This window comes from Pseudorca crassidens, chromosome 1 (assembly GCF_039906515.1).
Source record: "Pseudorca crassidens isolate mPseCra1 chromosome 1, mPseCra1.hap1, whole genome shotgun sequence".
In the NCBI taxonomy this organism is placed as follows: Eukaryota; Metazoa; Chordata; class Mammalia; order Artiodactyla; family Delphinidae; genus Pseudorca; species Pseudorca crassidens.
The window spans coordinates 172,847,553-172,871,699 of NC_090296.1; the positions used below are offsets into that span (position 1 = coordinate 172,847,553).

Sequence of the window (24,147 nt, forward strand, 5' to 3'; positions counted from 1 at the left end):
ATATTAGAAAATCAGTTCCAGGTATATTACAGGGCTAAATTTGAATGGAAAGACAAAAACAAATTTTCAGGGTAATATTTCCCTGCCCCTTGAATTGGCCTGACCTGTAATTTGCACTGGACAATGAAATTTGCCAGAAGAAGTGGCGAGTCAGTTCTGAGCCTAGACATGACAAGGATTTTTTTTCCCACTCATTGCCTTGGTATCATACCACTGTGCTGAGATGAAGACCAGGTTAGTGGCCACAGTCTAGCCGACTATACATGAAAAACCGTATGGAGAAGAGGGCTGGCTCCTCTGACAACATCCAAATCCACCTGCTAAAGCAGCACTGCCTAGCTGCTCTGCATTTGACTGCAAAGACAAGAGAGGGCCCAGCCAAGGAGAGAACAGCTTAACTGAATGAAGGCTAATTGTCATACCACAGAATCATGGGATGCGTAAATGATTTCTGCGTTAAACTCCTTAATGGGGGCGAGTTTGCTGTACAGCTATGGCTAACAGTATAATAATCGTCTCATATATATAAATCAAAAGACAACCTAATAAAAATGGACAAAGTCTTGAACAGGAACTTCACAAAGGCAGAAACTCAGGGAGATTAGAAGTATGAAAATGAAACTACGTTACTATTCAGAGGAATGCAAAATAAAACCATGATGACATGGAGGTTGAAGATCACTGCTGTAATGTGTGCTCCCCAAATTCATATGTTGGAAAACCCACTTCTACTGCAATGATATTAGAAAGTGGGACCTTGGAGTGGTGGTTAGGTCATGATGGTGAAGGCTTCATGAATTTGATTTAAATAATATCATATATCATATAAGAGACTCTGAGAGCTCCGTTGCCCCCCACTACATTAAGATACAAGGAGAAGCCTGTAACCTGGAAGAGGGCCCTCACATGACCACACAGGCACCCTGATCGCAGACCTCCAGCTTTCAGAACAGTGAGAAACAAATTTCAGTTGTTTCTAAACCACCCAATCTGTGGTATTTTGTTATAGCAGCCCAACTGTCTAAGAAAATCACAATTCAATTTCGTCAACTGAGAATAAAGAAAATAAGATATCACTTGCAGAGTGACAGAATAAATTGCAGATGTAATGCTGGAACTAAAATCTCCATTTTCTGTCCAATCTTAATCCTATCCAGCCATGCCACCTCTCCTGTTGCCACAGTAGGAGGAGAAAACCATTAGGAATATACGTAAGGCATACGTGCACGATAAATAACAGATAAATCATCTTGGCCCAAAGATAGTCTTGAGAGCTGGACAAAGAATGACCCTCGTGAAGGATATTATTTAGAACCCCTGTGCCCACAGCCCCACTCATCACCTGCATGTTCTCTTTGATCCGCTTCTTATTGTAACTCTTGGCCAGGACCACAACCCCACGTTGCATCTGGTAGCGAAGGGCAATCAGTGCTGGGGTTTGCTTGTGCTTTTTTGCAATGGCACAAAGAACTGGGTCCTCCAAGAGAACTGGGTAGCTCGGGTTCACCCTGGAAGGAAATTCGGAAATGCTGAAGATCTGAGACTGAGTATTCAGTTTGTTAGGAGGCTTCCCAAACAGACCAAGTAGGTCCACTCTAGACCACTGCTTCTCAAAATGTGGTCCATGGACCAACAGCATCAGTATCACCTGGGACCTTGTTAGAAATGCAAATTCCATGGCTTAACTGCAGACAAACTGAATCAGAAACTCAATTGTGGCACCTGGCAATCTGTGTTTACAAAGCTCTCCAGGTCATTTGGATGCATGATTGAGTTGAGATCAATGCTTCCACAATCATGTTTTTTTTCTGTTTTACATCTCAGTGGCTGTTTTTATTCTCCAATCACAGCCCCAAAGTAAGTACAAGAGCATGAAAGGAGAAAGAGAAGGAAAAGACTGGGATATTCTTTAGTTTAATTTTCTCAGGTATTGATAAAAATTGAGTAGTCTCAAAATGAGAACTATTCATTTCATCATTACTTACAGTGTGCAATACTTCTACAGATGTTTACAAAAATGGTTCAAATTGTAATTTTTTGGATCATGATAGACCTGGGAGTTATATGTTATTATCCTGATTTTATACATAAGGTAAGTGAAGCCTGGAGAGTCTATTACTAGTAATGTGTTCCTTAGGTAATAAATAAGTAAATCATGACTTAAGCTTATGTCTTAGGTCTCAGCTGGGGGATTATATATAGATTTTAATACAGACACGTGTTATTGATCAATCTACAACAGAACACATATAATATAAGAAAATTGGCTGGGTGATGGGAAGACAAAAGAGAAGGATTCCTTCTATCCCTCCCCTTTCTCCCCCAAGCAAGTTGAGAGTTATCTCCAGAGCACTGAGTACGGTATGACTAAAAATATTTCATCAAAAACTGAATTTTAGGTAAACTCTCCATTGTCTTCATTAGGGTTCATTACCAATCTTTTAATCGTTGGGATCCCAGAGCACCATAGGCAACAAGAACAATATCGTTTGACTTGCAGAAGTCCAACAGTTTGCTCTGATTGAGATAAGGATGACATTCCACCTGTAGAAGGCCAACATAGAAGAGTTTCAGATTATATGAAATGGTAATGTAAATATGACAGAGAGATGTTAGAAGTTAAAAAAATCTAAAGAAAAAAACTGTGTAACATTAAATTTAAACTGGAAGTATCAACATCAAATAATGATTTTTTTTTAAAAAAATACATTTTATATCTCTGTCCCTGAAAAGGTAAAAAATAATGACATTCCTGAGAACAAGTAACTCTAGGGACCAGATCTCAATTACTAAACACACTACCAAGAGACACGCCTAATTCCAGATCTGAGACAGAAAAACACCTGTTTGAGTCTTGGACATCAAATTTTGCAAAGAATTTGCTCCAAGACTCATGAAGAAATGTCTGAAGCACTAAAAGAACCAGTTTGATGGGGATCCCACTGGAGACATTTGGGTAGATTTGAGCATCAAAAGGAATAATGAATAAAAGCAAATGTAACACTGAGAGTAAATAAAAATCCCTGAGTCCCAAGTGATGAAAGAGAGAAAGAACAAAAATATTTGCCTCCACTGATGGTGATTATTACAATAAATCCTTTCTCAGAAACTGAGAATTAAGGGGAAGGAGTTAAGTTTTTACCCTGTCTTATAGGAATAAGGTATTTTATGCTGAATTAATGACAGAATTTTGTTTTTGCAATAAAATGTCAGGTAAGAAGATCAAAAAGAGTATTTAAGTTGAAAATATTGAAAAACATCCCAATGAAATAACTAATTCCGGTGAAAGTCATTGATGGATTCTCAACCATTGTGTGAAAATTTGGGGAGAATCTAACTTCCCCAGATGACCAGGTAATTTCAACAGGGAAAATACACATTTCCAAACAAAAAATCTAGCTACCACTAGCTTTACCAGCAGAACAAAAGTGCCATCATTCACAGTGGGACAAGCTGTCATCACGTGCTTCCTACTGGGGTGCATTTGAAGGGCACAGCATGCAAAGGACGTGTTCTTGTCAAAATGTTTAACCTTAAGGTAGTAAGGAGTTCAGATCTATCTACTCATTTACAGGAATTGAGAATAGAGAAACAAATTAACTAACATCACAAGATGATAGTCTGATAAATCTATTATATTTGTCAAAAACCTGTCTGGATATCATGGTTAAAAAAAATGATTGAGTGACCACCATGCTAGGTTAAAAGAGCTTGAGAAACATGTCTCAAAGTGATATGTGAATTACAATGAGATTCAAGTCAACAAAATATTACATACATAAATATATATACATATATATATATATATATATATATATATATATATACATCTGGCAGTGTGGCAAAATGTGAAAAATTTTGCATACAAGAGGGAAAATGGATGTTCTCTATCATACCCTTAACTTTGCTAATATCTGAAAATTTTCACAATGAAAACTTGGAGGCAAAATTAGTGCTAAAATCACATTAATTTTTAAACTTTTATAATTGAAAATGTTGATGCTGTATATAGATATATATAAATCTTGAATTTTACAAGCTACTTTTTCTGTAGAAGACTCTTACTCCTTGACTTCAGGTTGTACTTGTGGACATTACATTATATGAAATACAACAGTCACAGAAAAACAAATATTAATATCTAAACTGGTCAAACTCATAGAATTAAAGAGTAGAGTGATGGTTGTCAGGGTCTGGGAGCAAGAAGAAATCGGAAGTTTCTAAACATGGGTGTGAAGTCTATTACTCAAGATGACTAAATTCTAGAGATATGCTGTACAGCGTTGTCCCTGCAGTTAACAATATTGCATTACATTGTATTGTAATACTTAAAATTTAAGAGGACGAATCTCTTATTAAGTTTTCTCACCACAGAAAAGTAAAAATACAACAAAAAATATATGAGCAAAGGATCAAACAGAGAAAAAATGTGTTTAAACATTTAATTTTAAGGTAGAAATCAATGGGAGAACCATACGAAGACCAAGTAAATCACAAGGTCTGCTCTAATTCCTGAGTGACTATTTCATCTACTGTTAGTATCACCATAAGACATTAACTTCACGCTCTAACCGGGATGAATTTCATAGTCTCCAGCAAATTTTTCTGTACTATGCTTCCTGTTGAAGATCTCTAAAAGCTGAGACACTGAGACTAAGGACTCAGGCATCTGAACCCCACACAAACTCTTAAAACCTCAATGAGATCTCATTTTCGCTCTTTATTTGCTTTTCATTCCATGTATTCATGGCCTTCCTACCTGTACACAGTTCCCTCCAAGGCACTTTCACCATCCAATTTCTGGTCATCCTTTACAGCTCAGGGAAATGCCACCTTCCTCTAAGGTCTGGGTAACTATTCTAACCCTCCTTTATCTCCTTTACCTTCCCTAAATTCCTACCCACAATTTAGCAGGAAGCCCTCCCCATCTTTTCCACCAAGACTTTATCACACAGAGATACCATTCTGGGTTCTATTCACACCCTTCCAGACAGAGGCTCTGCTCTCTAGAATCTTCTGTCCCACAAAGGTAGGATGAATAGGAGGGGAAGACAAATAGACATCTGGCTCTACTACAGGAAGGAGGTTATGAAGAGCAGAAAGGAGAGGAGACGGAGTCTGCTCACCTGGTTGCAGACGGGCTTGTACTTGAGCCCCGGCTTGTTCAGGATCTTCTCCAGCTGTTTGCGGTTAAAGTTGGACACCCCGATGGACTTGGCTAGTCCTGCGTCCTTACACTTCTCCAGGGCCTGGGGGTGGGGGATAAGGGGTGGTGAACATGATTTGCAATGGGCTATAGAGCAAGAATAAATGCTGAAAAAATGCTAACAGGGTCACCTGTCAAGAATTAGCATGGATTATCAAGAAGAAAAGAGGGGAAGAAGGTTGTGACACAAGAATAAGAATTACGGGACTTCCCTGGTGACACAGTGGTTAAGAATCCGCCTGCCAATGCAGAGGACACGGGTTTAAGCCCTGGTCCGGGAAGATCCCACATGCTGCGGAGCAACTAAGCCCATGCGCCACAACTACTGAGCCTGCACTCTACTGCGAGAGGCACAGAGCCTGCGAGCCACAACTACTGAAGCCCACATGTCTACAGCCCATGCTCCACAACAAGAGAAGCCACCACAATGAGAAGCCTGCACACCACAGTGAAGACCAAACGCAGCCATAAATAAATAAATAAATTTATAAAAATAAAATAAAATAAGAATTACTGTCTCTTCCTTCGAAAATCCCAGAAGAAGATATATCACACTGAAGGAAAGAGATGCTTATCTTCACTGTCCCAAATTCTTCTCCGTTCCTCTCTGTGAGCCTTTCAGCAATGATTTCGTCCACACCACCCCAGCATAACAGCCCTTTAAAGTTCATGAACTGCTGAATCTGATGGTCCACAACCCATTCTCACAGGTGGAAGAAATGAAGGAGATTCCCCCTCTCCTGGCTTCCTCCCCTGGGCTCTCTCCTCCACAGACTCACCTCCCAAGTGCGACAGAGATCCACTGTGTCAAATATCATTTTTCCATTTTCATCTTTGGGAAAAAGTTCCTCCCCTGGCTGGAATAGAATAGAAGCAGTCATTTTAAATATGTCACTAAATAATTTCCCCACACTTAACCAGGCTGCCAGGCACATCTAGGACCAGGACACTAAACATCCATGAGGTAGGTGTAGCAACATTCTAGATCTCTCACACTTACTATATGTTTTAATAAATAGAATTTTCCTAGGTCCCAAAGGGGACTCAGAGTGACTTATGTAAAGAATGGCAATAAGTTACATGGCTTTATTTCCAGAAAAAAAGTGCAATCTTGACTTAAGCCTGACAATCCGATTTCCTTTTCTCTCTGAACATCTGATAGCCCTAGGGCAGGCACATGAATCAGCAAGGCTATTTTTAGGTTAATATGGAATGTGGAAGATCCAGACCTGCTCTCAAATGTTAATGACCATGAGCCTTGAACTGATCAAGGTTAATTTGCCACCGAAGGAAAATGTTGAGGTAAAAATAAAGCAAACCAAGAGTACTACAAAGTTAAGGGATAGAAAAAAAGGAGACATTTCTGAAGAGTACTGCAAATCCTTAAATCTATCCATGGCTGGGACTTCCCATCTACATAGTCCAATAAACTCTTTTGCATAGGGTAGTTTGAGTAGATTTCTGTAACTTCAGATCAAGAGTTCTACATAATGCAGTTCTTAATGGCTAAGTGCAGTCTACAAAACTCACTGTGAAGACAGCCAATGGTGTAGGCAAGGTCTCCCAAGTCCCTGTAAAGGCTGCTAGGTTTAGACCCACCCAGAGAGAGCACCACCAACTCCGGTCAATTTGAAAGGGTGAAAGAGGAGATAAACTTATCATGTTCAAGTGTAAGGCAGCTTCATTGCTCACCACTGCTGCACCAAACTGTGTGTTCATGAAATCCCCAAGAGGCCCGGGACCCTGTGTTGAACGTGTCTATTTTTATTTCCTCAAGTTTTTGAGGCAGAGGATGTGAGATTGTTGAACTCTTTTCTCTTGGAGGCATGGAAAGAAAATTAAGGATTCAAAGAAACCCAATAAAAAGATAATCAGAAATTATGATTTTGGGAATTCTACTCTAGTGTAATCATCTCTACATCTTACTAAGAAAAATCTGAATTCAACCATCCATGCAAGTTGGTAGATATTCTCACACAAGAAATAAAATAGACGTGATCATACAAATCGCAAACCTTCAGAGCCGCTGGAAAATGAATAATATAGAGATCAACATAATCCAGTTGAAGATTTTTCAGTGACTTTTCCAAGGCTGGTTGAACGAACTCTGGTCGAAGGAAAGTGGACCAAAGCTGCAGAGGTTAAAGAATGGGAGCTATGTTAAATTAATGCCTTAGGTAATTTTGTTTTTCTTCTTTCACCTAAAAATTAGACATTTTTCCTGATTAGAAACAGATGACCACAGAGGAAAACCACTCTGTTTCTTTTTCAGTTCCATTTTTGATCTAACCAACCCAAGTAAATTTTATTATTTGATTGATTTTATCATCAGTACATCATTCACAATAAAAAGAAATGATCCAAGAAATAAATGTATTATCAAATAATTACCATACTCATTATCTGAATTATGTTTGATAGAGTTTAAAAGCAGTTTACAGACTTAATCTAATTCTATCAAAGAATCAATCCTCTCAGGAATTAGTATCTGTTTGTTTACATAACTGTAGGAAAAGTGCTTTGAACATATTAATATGAGCAGAACATAATTCAAGACACTTTTGCTAGAGCTTGTGTAATATACAAACTGCCTCTCCTATTGCTCTCTCTCACTGATGGACGTAAGAACTGAGATTTAGAACTTGAAGAAATTTTAGAAAGTCCCCTAGATGATAAGGAAAGCTATAATCTGATCACAGTTCTGTCTGATTCATTAGCCCATATGAAATAACACAGCTCTGGCCTAGGCTCAGAGAAGTAAAGTGACTTTACTTTAAAATTAAAATTTGAACACAGCAATGATGAGAATGCCATCATCACTCACATTTTCTTTTTGGATACCAGATTTAATATACAAATATGTGTGAAAAAAGTTATACCGATAAGCACAGTTCACCAGACAACTACTGGTCCTATTATATAATTGTCACCTGTGCACAATCACGTTGCACACATGTGCACACTCACACAACACACACAGCACCTTTGAAGTGTAGAATATGTCTTCTCTCTTCACAGTGCCATCTGCAATCTTGCTGCGAATGGCCTGTCCAACCTGCTCTTCATTTTGGTACAAATGAGCACAGTCAATATGGCGGAACCCAACATCAATAGCAAATTTGGTGACCTCCAGGGCTTCACTCTTAGGAACCTACATAAGCAACAAAGGTAGTAGTTGGATATCCACAGAATTAAGAGATTGCTAAAACACAAGCTTTGATCTTCCCAAGAATCAACTTTTCTTCATGCCTTTGGTTAGTTCTGCATGTGTGGTGATGAACGCATAACAGTTTCTCTCAATGTTCCTGGTAAGTAATTAAAGTTGGACATCCAGGAAGTCCTTCAATCCCAGGCAATCACTGGTTCATCACTGACATTAGAGGTCCCCAAGACCACCTCCAGTTTCAGTGATTTTCTGGAGGAACTCATAAGACTGAGCATAAAGTTGTAGTCATGGATATGATTTATACAGTGAGATATTTTAAGCAAAGTCAACAAAGGTATAATGTTCATGGTACAAAGCATCAAGAAACAAGATGAATGCTTCTGAGAGTCCTCTGTCTACCAGTGTAGCCACACAGAACACACCAGATAAAAACCGTATCTATTCAAGTTGTACAAAGTGATGTTTTCATATAAGTATCTATTGTGAAATGATTTACCAAAATCAAGCTAGTTAACAGATCCATCACCTCACATAGCTAACTTTTGGTTGTGGTGAGAATACTTAAGATCTACTCTCTTAGCAAATCTCAAGAATATAACCCATTATTATTAACTATAGTCACCATGTTGTACATTAGGTCTCAAGAACTTATTCATCTTATAACTGAAGGTTTGTACCCTTTGACCAATATCTTTATATTTTTCCCAGCCACGGCCCCAGCTTCTGGTCACCATGCCTCTATGCTTCTATGAGTTTGATTTTTATGCTTCTATGAGTTTGATTTTTTAAGATTCTACCCATAAAGAGATCATGCAGTATTTGTCTTTCTATGTCTGGCTTATCTCACTTAGCTTAACGTTCTCTGGGTTCATCCATGTTGTTGCAAATGGCAGGATAACTTCTTTTATAAGGCTGAATAATATTCCATTTCTTTTTATGTGATTCAGAATCTTTTCTTTTTCAAGGAGGTAGAGACTTGGTTTAACTGCCCTTTGTTGGGTCTAGTCCTGGTTTTCCTTAAATGTACGGGCATTCGGAGATCTACCCAGGAATTAACCAGTGAGCTTCAGGAATAGCCTGGACCCTTCCCTCCCCTCATCCTACTTTATGCTGCAAATTAAACATGCCCTGGGGCTTCCCTCGTGGCGCAGTTGTTAAGAATCTGCCCGCCAACGCAGGGGACACGGGTTGGAGCCCTGATCCGGGCAGTTCCCACATGCCACGGAGCAACTAAGCCTATGTACCACAACTACTGAGCCTGCACTTTAGAGCCCGTGGGCCACAACTACTGAAGCCCACATGCCACAACTACTGAAGCCGGCATGCCACAACTACTGCGGCCGGCACGCCTAGAGCCCGTGCTCTGCAACAAGAGAAGCCACCACTCGCCACAACTAGAGAAAGCCCACGTGAAGCAAAGAAGACCCAACACAGCCAAAAATTAATTAATTAAATAAAAATAAATAAATAAGTAAACATGTCCTGTCTTCAATCTCCAAAGTGTCTCTGAATATTTCCTTCTGTTCTATAGATGAAAAAGGTGAGACTCAAAGTTTAAGGACCAGTTCTTTGTCATACAACTATGTACTCCAAAGACAAGGTGGACAGCAAACTTTCTGGCTTCCAGTCTAGCAAATTGTCCATTTCGCCCCTCTTACACCCAAGCACTGAAGATTATAGTTTAATAAAAAATATATTACAAAAAATCAAGAATTGAAACCTTGCCCTATAAGACTGTAGCTTATCCCCTCAAGTGATATTATATATTCCATTAGAATAACTTTCCAAGCAGAAACAGAAAAACAAGACAAAACACAGGCGGAGCATTTCTCGTCTGGCACCTAGCAGGCACAACACAGTAGAAAAGCAATTCTCTCCCGTTATTTATCATTCACCTCATCTTCAGGACCTTTTACCTCAAATACTTCTTTTCAGAAAGAGGAAAGAGTTCTTGAATGAACGAAACATACAGAGAAACCACACAATTGCAATCACCCTCAAAGCAAAGCAGCTGACAGTCAGTATTCTTGATGGCTGAGTTTCGCCTCTTCTGCCAAGCTGGGAAAGAGACAGACACTGGAGGGAAACCCAGAGTCATCGGTAGGTGACCACAGCTTCAAACTCTGATGCCGAGGGAAGACTGAATGCTTCCTCCCCTTTCATAGGGGTTGGTTCTAGCCTGGTTAGTAGAACCAAGTGACCCTCCCAGAGTCGCACAGGAACTCAATAACTTGACAATCTAAGTCCACTTCCACTCACGTTACATCCATTTTCTTTTCTAACCTTAACCCCAACCCACAAATGTTACCTCCTCAGGGGCATAGGTTCCAAATCCCAGAATGGGAACGAAGTGGCCATCATTAAGTTCCAGACACTGGCATTTGGGGTCCATTGCCTGTTGCTCCTCTGACTAAGCAGACTCTGATTTTTTCTTCTGCCCTCACAGGCTGTGAATAACAGGAAGGTAACACCCCAACTGTACTGACCAATGTTAGCAGAAATATTGCAGGAGGAGCATGATTAAATCAGTAGCCATGGAGCAAGGAATATTTGAAGGCAATTAACTTGTTTGGGTTTTTTATCAGAATAATATTAAGTATTGTATAATGATTAATAAATCACTAATTGCTTGGAAATATTTTACCTCATATTTTTAATAAGTAAATTTACAATTCTGGATCCACTTACATTACTGTAAATTATTGCATGGGATTTGCTGAACAATTATTGACCATATGTTAAGACTAGAAACCTCCACATGCCAATCTTTTTGATTTTTCTAATTATGAAGCCCAATCTTGACCAAACGTCAGTTGAAACAATTAACTATATTACAGCACACACACACATACACACACACACACACACACACAATCACACAACTTAAAGGAGTGACTAATAAGCATTTTTCAAAATGTCAGCACTTAATAAAGAATGAAAACATCAAATGAAAATAAATTTGCCTTTTGACATTTCCCACCAGCAAAATTATTTTGCTTACAGATGGGGGTGAAATCCTGAAAATGATACCAAAATCAGACATTCTAGCAAAGTGTTTATGGGAGGTTAATTATTAATAGTTTTTACAGTGTGCTGTATGCAAGCAGAATCTTTGTTCATACATTTTACCTAGTTAGAGAACTTCTGAAAATTGTCATGATGTAAATGATACTTTATATAATTTATTATCTTGCTCAACATTATCCATAAAAGAAAAATCTGTAAACAAGTTAAATTATAATAAAATTGGGAGGAGTTAGGGAAATCGTGAAACATTGATACAAGGGAATGTTGTGAAGCCAATTAAAATTTAACATGTAGATTAATGTCAGCTAAATGGTGAGGTAGGAAGTGCTGAATTCTCTCATGGAAACATAAGGAAAAAAACAGAATCTTGCTATAAAACCTCATAGACGTTCTGGAAAACAGTCAAACAAAAACCTAGAGCAACATAGTGAACACCCAATTAGGAAAAATCCAGAACAGAGTGGTAGGACATTTCATGGTGTTTTTACTCACCTGTACCCTCCTCCTGCCTGGTGCGTTGCAGTCTTGATCTGTAAAGAACAGCAGCTCAGCTCCCAGTCACATCCCTCAGACCAGAATGATCACAGAAAAGCTTATTTGCAATGTCACAACCTATTTGGGGGCTGTCTAAAGACTGGTGTCTGTTTCACCTAACCCTAAGCTTAAACTGAAGGGCAGCTGGAATGGCTCATTACAGCTGCAGGGGGATTATATATGCACAGATGCCAGGGAAAAGGGATTAAGGGAGGAGACATAGCATAGACCACATAAAACCCTGAGTAGAACTGGGGTGTGGATTTGGGGGACAGTAAGGCATTCATGTATTCAGGAGAATCAAAAAGCCACACAGATACCAGGCAAGATGCAGAGTCAGAAAAGAACTGAGTAGCCCTTTAGCTTTCCTGTTGGGCTGATCCCAAGACTAGGAGCATGCCAAGCTAATTAGTGAAGGACAGTCATGGCATGGGACAAATCTGCAACGAGTGGGTATTTGCTTGTTGTTTCAGGTGCCCAATTGTAAACACACACACAGAGACACACACACAGAGACACATACACACACACACACACACACACACACACACACACGGCATACGAGAGAGAAAGGAAGGAAGGAAGGAAGGAAGGAAGGAAGGAAGGAAAGAAAGAAAGAAAGAAAAAGAAAGAAAGATAGAAAGGGGGAAACATGGTCCATGAAAGGAAGAAAACAAATTGGCAGAAACTGCACCTGAACAATCACAGGTATTAAACTTAGTACACAATGAGTTTTAAAACCACTGCTTGGGGAGGAGATCCAGATGGCTGAGCAAGAGGATGCTGAACTCACCTCCCCCATGAGCACATCAATATTACATCTACATATGGAGCGATTATCACTGAAAACACACTGGGGACCAGCAGGAAGGTTCTTACACAGCCAAGGCTGTAAAGAAACATCCACATAGAGTTGGGTGCGAAGGGAAGAGAAGCAATCAGATCAGGACTTGTGCCCTGAGGAGAGACACAGAAGAGGAGGGAGATTACAGGGATTCGGTCTCGGAGAGCCTCCCTGGAGAGTGAGCCATTGAAACCACATACTGGGCACCACAGCCCTGGGGCCCACCACCAGGAAGTGGAGTCCCTGTAGCTTGTGTGAAAACCAGTGGGACTAACAGGAGGGCTGTAAGAAACCTAGACTCTCCTCTTGAAAAAGACGCACACACTTGCTTGCTCCTGGGAACTAAGCAGAGGAAGCAGATTGAAACAGCCCAGGACTCTACCAGTTTACTGTGACAGCCCCAGGGTGCACCCTGGCCCAGGCCAATGCCCACGCCAATGCCCACTTCAGCACCTCTGGCTCCAGGTCAGCTCCTACTAAGGCAAGGGCTGCCAGTGCTGGGGACAGTGTGCAGTTGTGGAGGACAGAGCTGGCTCAGGCCAGCATGACATCTGAACAGGGCAAGGGTGGCCATTACTGCCATTGGTAAAGGTGGCAGATCAGAAGTGTTCTGGAGCTCTGACGGGTGTTCCAGGATTGCACCAGCATGCACGGCAGCCTACACCAGGTGCCTGCTCCAACCTGTCTTCCTCCAGCACTGCTCCCCTCTTAGGCAAAGGTACCAGTGCTGGTGGGGCGGGCAGGGAGAGGGTGCACACTTAAAGGGAATGTAACCAGTTTGGGCCCAGCCCTCAGGGCTTCTGCTCCAGCACCTTGGGACCTAGCCTGGCCCAATACGATGGTGCCAGCCACTGAGCATAGGAAAAACCCTGGCTCAGACTTGTCTCTGGCTTTAGCCTCCCCCGTCCCACCTCCCACCCAGGTGATAGCTGCCAGCACAACCTGGGGAAAGGCGTGACCCGTGCTCACTTCAGCTCCTCCCACCAAAGCCTCGAGGGTTGGGACTTCTCTGGTGGCTCAGTGGTTAAGAATCCTCCTGCCAATGCAGGGGACACGGGTTCGAGCCCTGGTCCAGGAAGATCCCACACGCCATGCAGCAACTAAGCCCGTGCACCACAACTACTGAGCCTGTGCTCTAGAGCCCACAAGCCATAACTACTGAACCTACATGCCACAACTACTGAAGCCCACGCACCTAGAGCCCCTGCTCCACAGCAAGAAAAGCCACCACAATGAGAAGCACGTGCATGCAAGGAAAAGTAGCTCCCTCTCACCGCAACTAGAGAAAGCCCACGTGCAGCAAAGAAGACCCAATGCAGCCAAAAATAAATAAATTAATTAATTAATTTATTTTGAAAAAAAAGCCTCTAGGGTTGCTTCCACACAAGCACACCCTTTCAAGACAGGGATAGGTAACTGTTTCACCTAATTTCATAGAGATGGAGAAAGTTAAGCAAAATGAGACGACAAAGGAATTTGTTTCAAATGAAAGAATAAGAAAAAAACACCTGAAAAAAAATAGCTAATGAAACAGATAAATAACTTACCAAAATAATTTACCACAGTTCAAAGCATTAGTAATAAGAATGCTAACTGAACTAGGGAAAAGAGTAGATTAGCACAGTGAGAATGTTAACAAGTAACTAGAAAATATTTTAAAAAATAACCAGTCAGAACTGAAGAATACAATAACTAAGATGAAAAACACACTAGAAGGAATTAATAGCAGATTATGTGATATGGAAGAATTCATAAGTGATCTGGAAGATAGAATTATGGAAATTGTGCAATAAAAACAGCAAAAAGAAAAACAAATTTTAAAAAACAGATCAGTTTAAAGGACCTTTGGGACAACATCAGGTATACTAATATTCACATTGTAGGGGTCCCAAAAGTAGGAGAGAGAAAGTGGCAGAAAGTGTATTTGATGAAATTATGGCAAAAAATTTCCTGAACCTGAAAACGGGAAAAGCTACCCAGGTGCAGGAAGCACAGAGAGTCCCAAACAAGATAAAACCAATGAGGTCCACACCAAGACATATCATAATTAAAACGGCAAAACTTAAAGAGAGAATTCTAAAGACAGCAAGAGAAAAACGAGTCACATACAAGGAAAACCCTATCGGGCAATCAACTGATTTTTCTGTAGAAACTATGTAGGCAGAAGGGTATGGCATGATGTATTTAAAGTGCTGAAAGGGAAAACCCTACAACCTAGAATAATGGGGAATATACCCAATATTTTATAATAACTTTATATGGAGTATAATCTATAAAAATAACAAATCACTCTGTTGTACATCTGAAATAATATAATATAATAAGTCAACTATATTTCAATGAAAAAGATAAGGATGTTTGTTTCTCCTGATCATTAAAGTTATACAGGCAAATTGCAGAAGTTTGGGGGAAAAAAAGGAAAGGATAGAGAATAAAGATGACCTGTAACTAGCCCATTACATTTAACGTTTGGTACATTTTCCTTCACGATTTTCCTTTACAAATGTGTGAGTTTCTATTTTATTTAAACATCAAAATAATCTTCAACATACAAATTGTATACTTTCCTTTGACCTAACAGAAGTATTTTCTGAAGCTATCAAATATTATTTTAAAAATCCAATATTATACTTTGCTTGTTTTAAGTAGTGTATCATAATCATTATTTTAATTTCTTCATCATTTGTCTATTCTTTAGCATTTTGATTAGTTCTTGCATATTTTGCCATTCTTTCATTGATTCATTCAGCAAAATTTTATTGAAAATTTTTATGTGCCAGACATTGTTTTATCAATAAATAATGTAGACAGAAATAAATTATTGTTAAATGCCTTGAGTTTATAATCTAGTGGAGGATGAAGGCTACTAATGAAATCAGGAGTCAGCTGTTAGAAGTGGGTAAGTGCCCCTTGGGAGATAACGTTGCACAGTTTTTCGCATTTCTGTACACCCAGTAAGCAGAGGCACTGACTACCCTTCATCCCACATTAATTTTTTCAAGACATTTGTACAGTGAACAGTCTTGCAATATAGAGATCGTGGCTCCATCCAGAGAAATGGAAGGTGTGTTTACTGTCCAGTAATATAAAGAAAATATCTCCCTCCAGAGAAAGGGCAGGGATGCTGAGTGCCCACTATACTTGATCCAGGGGCCCTAGACTCAAGCCTTTTCTCCTATAACTCAACTCACTGCATGTTCAGGTATCACCTGGCCCCTTCACTTCAACCTTTAGAAATAGGGGCTCAAGGAACTAGCACAACAAACTTTGTCATAGTGAACATTTCCGCAATATATACGTACACCAAATCATCACATCGTAAACCTTAAGACTATACAATGTTATATGTCAATTATGTCTCAGCAAAGCTGGAAAACGATACTCTTATTTTGGTTACAGCAATTGTTGTGAGTAATAAACAGTCTTCCCTCTACCAGCGTCGTGAAACCAGGGCAAGCTGATTTGTTAGCTCACAAATTAGGTTGATATCTTATATTCTTCATGACTCTTGAAAGAATGCAATATGAATGAGCCAAAGATTAGAACAGGGCAAAGGTTAGAAAATAGCTCACTACATCAAGGATGTTAACCTCCTTATAAAGAGGGAATTGGTATTGCTATTAAATTGCTATCAGCAACACTGTAATTGCTGTTGAGTGTGTCTGGATATTAAAATTCCACAACATTCTGACCAGACACCTGCCATTTGAATGAGTGTCTTCAGTGGTGCAGAAGGCAGGGGAGCTGAATACTCAGAGGGTTGACCAAGGAAGAAAAATCATCAGCTGAAATCCAAGTAACATCCACACTCAGAGAGCACACAAGGGAAGGTCAGGCTGTGGAATACCAACTAGTGTATTCTTGGGCCCACAACAATTTGTGATCTCTATAATTGAGCTCATGGGGCAAATTCTGACTGTCCTCAATGTGAGGTAGTCACTGAGGCCACCCAATTTTGGATAACTTCCTCACCAGACATGGAATGATCCTTAGAACATCTAACCTGGTGTCTCTCAATGGCGTTATTAAATGTTGGTGCAGGTGACCCGTTGGGAGAAGAATGGAACTACACCTAGCATGGCAGGATATGTGTGAAATACCAAACATATCTTGCTCACCTGCAGTGTGAATCCAGGTGTGCTACTGGAGCAGGTGGGCTTACCTTAACCATGGGGTGCCCTTGGGAAAAGTTGGAAAATCAGTTCTAGCAGTCTCCCTTCTTGCAATTAATTACCCATTTTCCATAAAGTACAAATGTAATGCAAGAAGATTTCTGCCAATGTTCCCCTTCCCCCCCAAAAAATTATCCACCTTACCCACCCTATTGTCAGATTAAGGGTGGAAGCAGGAAGTAGGAAAGGAGGGATAAATGTGCAAACATCTATATAAGACAGTGTCTCTTGAGGTTTACAAAAATGACAAAAATAATCACCTTCAATGTGGCCTTGGACAAATCAATAACCTCGTGTTTTCTTTATCTGTAAAATGAGTCAATAGTTGAGCTTACTTCATAGGATGTTTGATTCATTGAGAGTGCTTCCTGGTAAATTGTAATCACTCAAAATGTTGGGTAATATAATTGATGCTGTTGCTCCTATCAATGCTACATTTCCCCTCGAGTATGTCAGCAATTAAAATTATTTTTATTTCTATTTTTTTCTCTACTTCACAGAACTAAGCCATGATCATTTTTCCATGCTTTGGGTTATTATTTGGTTGTTATTTTAATTAATTTCTGAAAAGATAGGAAATGAAAATTTCGTTTTCTCCTTATTTTCCGTAGAATATACAGTTTCTGTGGCAAATAAATTCTGGGGTACATAAAAATGACATCTCTTTTTTATTATGTTGCATACATGTGACAGTAAATCTGGTGTTTGCTAGACAGTGAGTAACAAAAGAGCTGTCTCACTTGGATCCCACTAGCATTGTTGTGTACATTAGACAGTATCCATGAGGTCAGGATTTTTCCCCATGAGGGAGAACAAAAGATGTTTTAATGATGAGGAACACAGACTTGATTGGAAGCAACTTCAAGAGTTTGTGACCAAATAATAGGATAAATGACATTGAATTTCTGTATTTTTGAGCAATAGTCCTTGATATCTATCTGTTTCTGTTATGAATGCCAGAATATTGTGTCATGTGAAACCTTTCAGACAACGTCTGAAAGAAAATCTCTGTGGTCTGGAAAATAAGAAAAGAGTCTTCTGATGTAGCATCTTTTCTCCCAGCACAGTTCCAAGCAAGTTCACCCACACACTCGTATAGGCAATTATGTTAAGACTTCTTCACTTCTTTCTCTCTCTCTTTTTTTAATAAGGGGTTTTTGTTTTGTTTTGTTTTTTGGTTGTGTTGGGTCTTCGTTGGGGCGAGTGGGGGCTACTCTTTGTTGTGGTGTGTGGGCTTCTCACTGTAGTGGCTTCTTTTGTTGCGGAGCATGAACTCTAGGCATGCGGGCTCAGTAGTTGTGGAGCATGGGCTTAGTTGCTCCACGGCATGTGGGATCTTCCCAGACCAGGGCTCAAACCTGTGTCCCCTGCATTGGCAGGCAGATTCTTAACCACTGTGCCACCAGGGAACTCCTCCCTTCTTTCTCTTTTATATCAACATTTAGACGTTGAGATCTCAAAGCAGTAACCATCTCTTTTCTCTCTGGAGCTGGATTGATCATCATGCAGAGCAGCCAGACCTAAATGGACCAAAGGACCTGGGACAATAAGTGTCTTTGTGGATCCAGTCCCTGATGATCAGGGGGACCCCCGAGACTTGGTTCTGTATCTAAAATACAGTATGTTTTTCAGCTTCCATTTTCCAAAAACGATCACTTCCAAGAAAAACAAAGAACTGTGTTTTCTTCTTACTCATCTGAATTTGTGGCCAGAAATCATGAACACGATTATGCAAGACTTTTCTAGTTATCAGATCAAGAACAATAGATGTACTTGCTCCAGGACATGAAGAAATTGTTCTCATTGAGGACAGATTGGATGAACACCTAGCAGATGTTGAAATGCATGTTACCTAAGAAGAATTCTTTGAATGCTTTTTTGAGAATCTGAGCATTTTCTTATACAAGAGTATCAACTCCTTCTATAATAAAGATGTTTATTGATGTAACACTTTGTTCCTGTTGTGATCTGATGCTTTCACTTATGCTGTGACTGTGATTGGCCTTCAAGTTCCCTCAAACTCTGAGATTCTGTAAGTGCAAAAATACAAAATGAAGAAGAATAGGTAGTGCCTCTGAAATATAGAGGGGAGGGAACAGAAGAAGGAACTGGGGGAAGTGACCAAAACACCTTGGCCACCTTCAGATGGAACTAAGGGTCACCCTGTCCACACATTTACTTTGGTTTTGGATGCACTGTATAGAAAATTGGAGTCAAAGAGAAAAACAGAAGAGTAACGGAGATCACTTCTGAAGGGTATGGAGAGAATACACCATACTGCTCGATGTGATGTTTGTGAAACAATGTATTTCCATTCCTATGTGTAGGCTGTTCACATACAGATTGTGAAAAATTCAACCATGTCCAAGTCAACCAGTTGGAAGACACTAGGACTACCTCAAGGTGTAGGTCCAAATGCTCTTAGAAAACTCTTTGAATTCAGTAGGGAAGAGAAACGGTGGTAGTCAAGACAAACTCTGAAGGAAAAGGATATAAAAACCTTAAATTTTGCATGAGTAGGAAGGGATAATCAAAAGATTAATTATGGAAATATTAAGCATGAAAGAGTAAAGGTCACCAAGTAATGTCTGGGATGGTTGAGAAAAGGTGATTTGAGATAAAGTTTTATGGTATTTCCAAGAAGTTCCATTCTATTCAACTTTATCAGACACATGATTTGCAAAGATCTTTTTTCCCATTCTGTGGATTGACTTTTCACTCTTTTGGTAGTTTACCTTGACGCAAAAAAACATTTTGAATTTTGATGAATACTAATTTATGTATTTTTTCTTTTGTTGCCTGTACTTCTGGTGACATGTCCAAATCCAATGTCATCAAGCTTTCCCTCTAGTTTTTCTTCTAAGCGTTTCATACATGTACCTTGTATGTTTAGGTCTTTGATGCATTTTGAGATTTGTGTGTGTGTGTGCGCCTGTGTGTGTGCGTGTGCATGTATGTGTGTGCGTGTACGTGTGTGTGTGTAAGGCAGAGGTCTAACTTCCTTCTTTTGCACATTGATATGTAGTTTCCTCAGCATTGTTTGTTGAAAGGACTGCACTTTTCCCGTACATGATCTTGGCAACCTTGTCAAACAACATTAGCTATATTTGAGTTTATTTTTGTATTCTGTTCTATTTCACTGGTCTTTATATCTGTCTTTACGCCATTACTCACACTATTTTGATGATAGTGGCTTTGTAGTAAGTTATGAAATCTGGAATTGTGAGAAACCCAAATCTGTTCTCTCTTTTTACTTTACTTTTTCTTTTCCAAGACTTGTTTCTTTCTTTCAAGATTGCTTTGTCTATTCAGGGTCCCTCGAGATTCCGTATGAATTTTAGGGTGAGATTTTCTACTTCTGCAAAATAATGATGTTGGGATATATATAAAGTTCAATGGAATGTGTAGATCACTTTGGTTCTTATTGTCATCCTAATATGGTCTTTCATTCACAAACATGGTTGTCTTTCCATATCTGTGTCTTTACTTTCTTCAAACAAATTTTTTAGTTATACATTTGTCAACTAAAAAATTATTCACAACCTAAAAGTTGAGAGTTATGTTTTATTCGGCAGAAATTTTTAGGACTTCAAGCCCGGGAGACAGCATCTCAAGGAACCCTGAGAGAACTGTTCGAAGGAAGCAGGGGGAAGCCAGGTTACATAGAAGTTTTGCAACAAAGGGCAGGTAGTCTGAATATCAAAGATAATTGTTAATTAACAAAAACCAGATTATCTCAAGTTAAGGAATTTAGCACTTTTCTATGTATGGGAAGATGCAAGAGTCTGGGCTCACTGAAATCACTCCTTTGCTATACACCTCAGCTTCTGGGACCAGTATCCTGTGTTTTCACATCCTGAGTTCCCTCAGGGCTCACCAGCTCACCATAGGCTGTGGCTGCAATCACTGATGACTGTGACTTCCTTTGTTTACTGATATGGCAGGCAATATTCCATTTATCACATTTCTTTTGCCTTTTTGGTTATTTCTAAGTATTTTTTTCGTAATATTTTAAATGGAATTGCTTTTTAAATTTTCTTCTCAGACGGTTCGCCGTTAAGGTATAGAAATGTAACCGATTTTTCTGTGTTGATATTGTATCCTACACCTTTGCTGAAATTATTAGTCTAATATTTTTTGTTTTATCTCCACGGATTTCTACACACACGATCATGTCATCTCAGAACAGAGGTAATTTTACTTATTTTGATGTAGAGTATTTCTTTTTTGTTTGTTTTCTTATTTTAGCTGGAACTGCCAATTCTATGTTGACTAAGAGTGGCAAAAGCAGGTAAATTTTCGTATTATTTATCTTAACAAGAAATGTTTTCCAGAATGAAGAAGGGGACAAGAGGAAGGGAGGGAGAGAAGAGGACATCTTGAGTTATAAACCAGCATTCTCTTGTGCCACAAGTAAATAATTGCTTTTCTTTCTCCTCACGCATTTGTAAAAGAGACGTGCCCCTGTAGAGAGAACAGCAAATATTTGCTCACCAAAGGTCCACCCTTTCGGACCCTCAGTTATCTGAATACATCTTTATAGGTGGTGCACCCCTTCCCCATGCCATTTTCGGGGTAATGTTTGCTACTTCTAGGACTGCCACTTATTATTTGCCTTTATCTCATCTGGTTTCCATGCCAAATGCAGACACACCTTATGATAAGCCTTAAAAACATAAGTGCACCAAGAGACCCTTGGTCTGTGGCCTCACCTCCCCCTCCTGTGAAGCTGGACACCAGCCATGGAAACCCTGGAAGAGAGCTGTAAGAAATAGAATGATTTTTAAAACTAAAAGCCCTCATTTCGTGAGCTTCCTTCCATCCAGTGGTACCAAAAGAGAGAAACTGCGAGGCTCAGAACCTGTACAGGCAAAGCAGGGGATGTATTCTTAGCAGTCCTATTGTGCTATATCAAACAGCTTTGTTCACTGTGAGTCAACAACATTTTTGAAAGAGGGAGGCTGGAGTTAATGGTATAGAAACATTTTTGGATGATCACGCTTGGTGAACATGAATGCTCTAATGAGAATTAGTGTAGAAGAGAAACGTCCTCAGGGAATGTGTTCATAGGAGCCTCTCTAAGCAATTTTAACATTTTATGTAAACATTACCTGTTGGTCAGATACAGTCTTCTTGTGTACTCCATGCAAATGGGACAGAACACTGGATTATGTAAGTGTAAGTATGTCCACTGAATGTGTAACTAGAGATGTTAAACTTGCTCCTGGGGAAATGCAAAAATTCTGTAGCACTAACACGATTTGGGCCACTTTTACTAAACGTTGGAATTGGCAAAGGTGGGGCTGCAGGAAGTGTTGTAACTAGAATTCAGTTCAGCAAATATTTACAGAGTCTCTCCTACATGAAAAACACTGTTCCCGATTTTTTTTTTTTTTAAGTCATGCCTGTAAGAACAAGTTTAAGAGTTTTGAAATTTGCTTTTGCAGGACTATACCCTCAAATCTTGCCCTGGTTCTAAAATGACAACCTTCTTTGAAACAGGGACACAGGAGTAATTATTGCTGGATCTTGAAGCCCCTTGTCCAGAGGTAAACCTCCCAAATCATGACCTAGAAGACCAAGGATTACACATGGATTATGCCATGGAAAAATATCAGGGATTTGAGTGCAGTTGACTCTGTTATCTGTTGGTTATAACACACTTGGCCAAGGGAGCCCAACAGATTGAAAATCTGGCTTTTCTAACGTGCAGACTTTGGGCTGGTCTAGGAGCCCGCCTTCTTAACCCAGATCTTCCTAAGAATCCACATCAGGGAATTTGTACTAGTTGCTGGGGGATCAGTCCCAAATAAAGACACTCCAACTTCAGACAATGGAACTGCCCCTTTGACACCAAAAATCTAGCTGATTTCAGCATCCTGAGTTTGCTCCGCCCCCAGACCTTATACAATCCATGAACTGTGGAAAGAGCAGAGGCGCCCAGAGTCCAAAAAGCGTAATCAGGAGACACACTCAAGTCTTGAGGAGACCCTGGTCTTTGCTCCACCCCAAGAGCACCTATCCAGACTAAGAGCAGAGCCTGCAGGGCAGCTGCTTGCACCTATGGCCGTCACTGTTCCTGGTTTTCAGGCCCAGGAAGGTTAGACCAATCGTGGAATGAGAGAAATAGTAATAGCAATAGCTATATTTATCGATATTTTTCATCAATTTTATTGAGGTATACTTTACATATCATGAAATTCACTCATTCTAAATGTACAGTCCAATGACTTTTAGTAAATTTATAGAGTTTTGCAATCACCACCACAATCCCGTTTCAGAACGTATCCAACACCCCCCAAAAGTTCCCCTGTGCCCGTTGGAAGCCAATTATTGCTCCCAAACCCCAGATCTAAGCAACCTCTAACCTCCTTTCTGTCTAAAGAGTTTTGCCTCTTCCACATATAAATGGAATCATACAATGTGTAATCTTTTATCTTCTTTTTTCATTTACCAAACTATTTTTGAGACTCATCCATGTCGCTGCATGTACCAATATGTTCCTTTTCATTGTTGAAAAGTCTTAGTCCAAAGTTGGAATATTTGGAACTAAAAAGCATCAATGTGATCCCATATTCCTCCAAGAGTGGTTCCTAGATAACCCCTTTCAGAATCTCAGGGTTGCCTGTTAAAAATGCAGATTTGGGGGTTTATCCCAAACTTCCTACATCAGCATTATGCAGTGATGTATAGTGTATTACTGGGGTAACTGTATTATATTCAATGTATCAGTGGAGGTGAGACCAGGAATCTATATACTTAATAAGCACCTCCAGGTAACTGGTACAGACCCCAAAGCTTGACAAAACCACCATCTAACCAGGTTTTTACAGGAAATTTACTAAGATATTTGAATATACCTACTCTGAGAAGTTTCTTCTCCTGGCAAAGCAGCCACTGTTACTTTAGACATTCTTTATCCTAATGTTTAAAACTTTCATGATTCACATTGACTTTTTATAGGTTATGCTGCATTTCATCAGTTGCGCATTCTCTCACATAAAGTGAAATCAAGGTGCATCTTAAACTTGACAGTAGGTCATCACTTAACTGGCAGAGTTTTTTCTTTCTTAGGTAGCACATAAAGTAATAGTGCATCTTACAACTGTCAACTTGTTAGATTTGAATAATGATGGTACTTGAGGCTGAGAACCACTAAAGTCTGCAACATCCAGGTTTGCAGGACACATATGGAAGT

General features: G+C 39.7%; 1 protein-coding gene across 4 annotated transcripts in view; it reads right to left on the reverse strand.

Annotated features, from left to right (window-relative positions):
- LOC137203633 (dihydrodiol dehydrogenase 3) overlaps window positions 1-24,147 on the reverse strand; it is a 42,143-nt gene that overhangs the window by 7,321 nt on the left and 10,675 nt on the right. For 2 of the 4 annotated variants that reach the window (XM_067700185.1, XM_067700164.1), the window contains exons 1-7: window positions 10,681-10,806; window positions 8,190-8,357; window positions 7,222-7,338; window positions 5,986-6,063; window positions 5,127-5,249; window positions 2,435-2,544; window positions 1,343-1,508 (exon numbers count right to left, since the gene is read on the reverse strand). In XM_067700185.1, coding sequence (XP_067556286.1) covers window positions 1,343-1,508; window positions 2,435-2,544; window positions 5,127-5,249; window positions 5,986-6,063; window positions 7,222-7,338; window positions 8,190-8,357; window positions 10,681-10,764 — 846 coding nt within the window. In that variant the 5' untranslated portion in view covers window positions 10,765-10,806. Of the gene's footprint in view, window positions 1-1,342; window positions 1,509-2,434; window positions 2,545-5,126; window positions 5,250-5,985; window positions 6,064-7,221; window positions 7,339-8,189; window positions 8,358-10,680; window positions 10,807-11,891; window positions 11,930-21,661; window positions 21,712-24,147 lie in introns of those variants that run through there. The other 2 variants (XM_067700195.1, XM_067700175.1) reach the window with 2 other exon arrangements.